This window comes from Phyllostomus hastatus, unplaced genomic scaffold (genome assembly GCF_019186645.2).
Source record: "Phyllostomus hastatus isolate PE091 unplaced genomic scaffold, TTU_PhHast_1.1 phas_scaffold_93, whole genome shotgun sequence".
Lineage (NCBI taxonomy): Eukaryota > Metazoa > Chordata > Mammalia > Chiroptera > Phyllostomidae > Phyllostomus > Phyllostomus hastatus.
In genome coordinates, this window is record NW_025334042.1 from 46,579,009 (window position 1) to 46,581,660 (window position 2,652).

At 34.2% G+C, this 2,652-nt stretch overlaps 1 protein-coding gene across 1 annotated transcript; it reads left to right on the forward strand.

Moving 5' to 3' along the window:
* The first annotated feature begins 1,120 nt into the window (after window positions 1-1,120).
* Window positions 1,121-2,095, forward strand: LOC123813096 (putative taste receptor type 2 member 33). Its single transcript, XM_045830136.1, has one exon. It carries the CDS (start codon window positions 1,121-1,123, stop codon window positions 2,093-2,095), a length of 975 nt encoding a protein of 324 aa, XP_045686092.1.
* Window positions 2,096-2,652: the final 557 nt, after the last annotated feature.

The following is a 2,652-nucleotide window of genomic DNA, read 5'->3' on the forward strand; positions in this document are numbered from 1 at the left end:
TAAAACTGAATTTTTGTGTACTGAGAACTCTATCTTTCAATGGAAACCATATGCTCTTTTGCATTTTCTAAGTAATATTTTTAAGATTTCTGAACAATTTAATTCAATAATTAATATTTAAATATTAAATAGACTCAAAAGAGAAACTTCATCAAAGCCCTGACGTGAAAGATTTATTTGCTATCTATTAATAATAGGCTGAAAGCCCTGAATGAAATAAAAGATATTATTTTCACCTCAATGACCTGATTGAGGCTCATTTTCCTTTCTGAACACTATGGGACAAGAATTCTTCCATGGGTGACATGTGTGCAGTGTGTGTGTGTTTGTGTGCTTATGCATTGACAAACAATAAAATTATATGTAAAAGTTAGTTATCAGCAACCAGATCTTAGTGGGCATTGGCCTTTCTGGGGTACTCAATAAGACCTTGATGCTTTAATAGGAAAAGCTTGGATTCTTTCTTCATAAATCTGACATTAAAAACTAAAACCCAAGAGGGTGGATAAATGGTGACCAAAGGAGACTTGACTTTAAGTGGTGGATACACAGTACAATATACAGATGATGTATTATAGAATTGTACTTCTGAAACCAATATAATTTTGTTAACCAATGTCACCCAATATGTTCAATAAAAATGACAAAATTCATAGTGATGATGATTCTACTGATGGCCAAAAATTTTTGAACAATTTAGCATTCACTATATAGTCAATGTACTGGGTTATTAAATTTCACTATTGACAAAGTCGATGAACACAAATTGTGGACAGGTTAAACAAAAAACATTGCAAAACATTGAAAGGTAATAACTCTATATTTGCATATGAGCAAATGAGATTTCACATCAGTTATGAAATATTCCAGCCAACAGCAAGGACATAAAGTATATGAGTAGGAGTTAATTTGAGCTGTTTGGGTCATAACAATGTTTTTATGAAGAAAGCATTGAGCCCTTCAATTAACATACTATACTTTTCTGCTTGACATTAGACATAGAATTTAATAGAAACAAGAGTTATATGCACATTCAAGATCAAGGTCAAACAGAACTTAAGGTCAGAGTATTAAAAGAATAAAGGCCAGGGTATTAGACTTGGCCCTTTTATTTCTAGACATGATAAGTTTATTACAGAGCATTCTTTCTACCCTAATGATAGCAGAATTTGTTCTAGGAAATTTTGCCAATGTCTTCATAGCCCTGGTGAATGGCATTGATTGGACCAAGAAACGAAAGCTCTCCTCTGCTGATCAAATCCTCACTGCCCTAGCAGTCTCCAGGATTGCTTTGCTCTGGGTATTAGTATTAGATTGGCATGCAAATGTATTTAATCCAGCTTTCTATAGTTCAGGAGTAAGAACTGTTGTTCATATTGCCCGGACAGTAAGCAACCATTTTAGCCTCTGGTTTGGTACTAGCCTCAGCTTACTTTATTTCCTCAAGATAGCCAATTTCTCCAGCCTCTTCTTTCTTCACCTAAAATGGAAAGCTAGAAGAGGAGTTCTCACGATACTGTTGGGCTCTTTGGTCTTCTTGGTTTTCCATCTTGCAGTGGTGAGCTTAGATGACAAAATGCAGATGAATACTTATGAAGGAAACCTCACTTGGAAGACCAAGTTGCAGGACATTGTACATCTTTCAAATATGACTGCATTCACACTTGCAAATTTCATACCATTTACCATGTCCCTGATGGCTTTACTGTTGTTACTCTTTTCCCTGTGGAAACATCTCAAGAAGATGCAGCTCAGTGGCAAAGGATCCCAAGATGCCAGCACCAAGGTCCACGTAAGAGCCATGCAAACTGTCATCTCCTTTCTTTCGTTGTTTCTCATTTACTTCCTGACTCTAGTCATCTCAGTTTGGAGTTTTGATAGTCTTCATAATGACCCAGTCTTGCAGTGTGGCCAAGTTCTTGCAATTCTCTATCCTTCAAACCATTCATTTATCCTAATTTGGGGAAACAAGAAGCTAAATCAGAACTGTCTTTCAGTTTTATGTCAGCTGAGATGCTGGCTGAAAGAAAGGAAACCTTCAATACCACAGATCAATAAGAGGGGAATGATTTGTGTTCTAGCAGAAACAAAGTGATGGAGCCTGTAACATTTTATATCTCTTACTGGTGTTATCATAGAGTACGTAATTGAAAAATGTTCAAAGTTTTACCTAGAAAATTCTTACCTAAGTGTATCGCATAAAAGTATATGAACATATGGGTATATGAAAGATATGAGAAAACTAGAAATAAGTTATTCTTAATAATCTTCAGATGATTAATATAATTATTTCAGATAATATAATTATAAAAATATTGAAATTCCTCAGAATTATAAAGCCATGTGTATTTCATATACATATTCTATGTTATCATGTTCCAGTTGAAGAATTTAGGAGCTATATATATATGAATTTTTAAGAACTGATAACTTCTTTCAGGAAATCATTGTTATTCTTAACTGGTAATTTGCACCCCAGTGTGTTTAGATTTCAGTGTTGGGAACTCTAATCTTTTGTATGGTAACGATATTCAGTTCTAAACCATAAGTGGGGATGTTCATTTTGGACAAATTTTATTCCACCATGAATTCTTAATCAATTGTCTTTTGGCACATAAGTTTTTTGATAAAATTTCTCATGTTATTCAGGTT

Excerpts from the sequence above, each read along its gene's own strand:
- LOC123813096 (XM_045830136.1), top strand. The coding sequence starts at position 1,121 with ATGATAAGTTTATTACAGAGCATTCTTTCTACCCTAATGATAGCAGAA.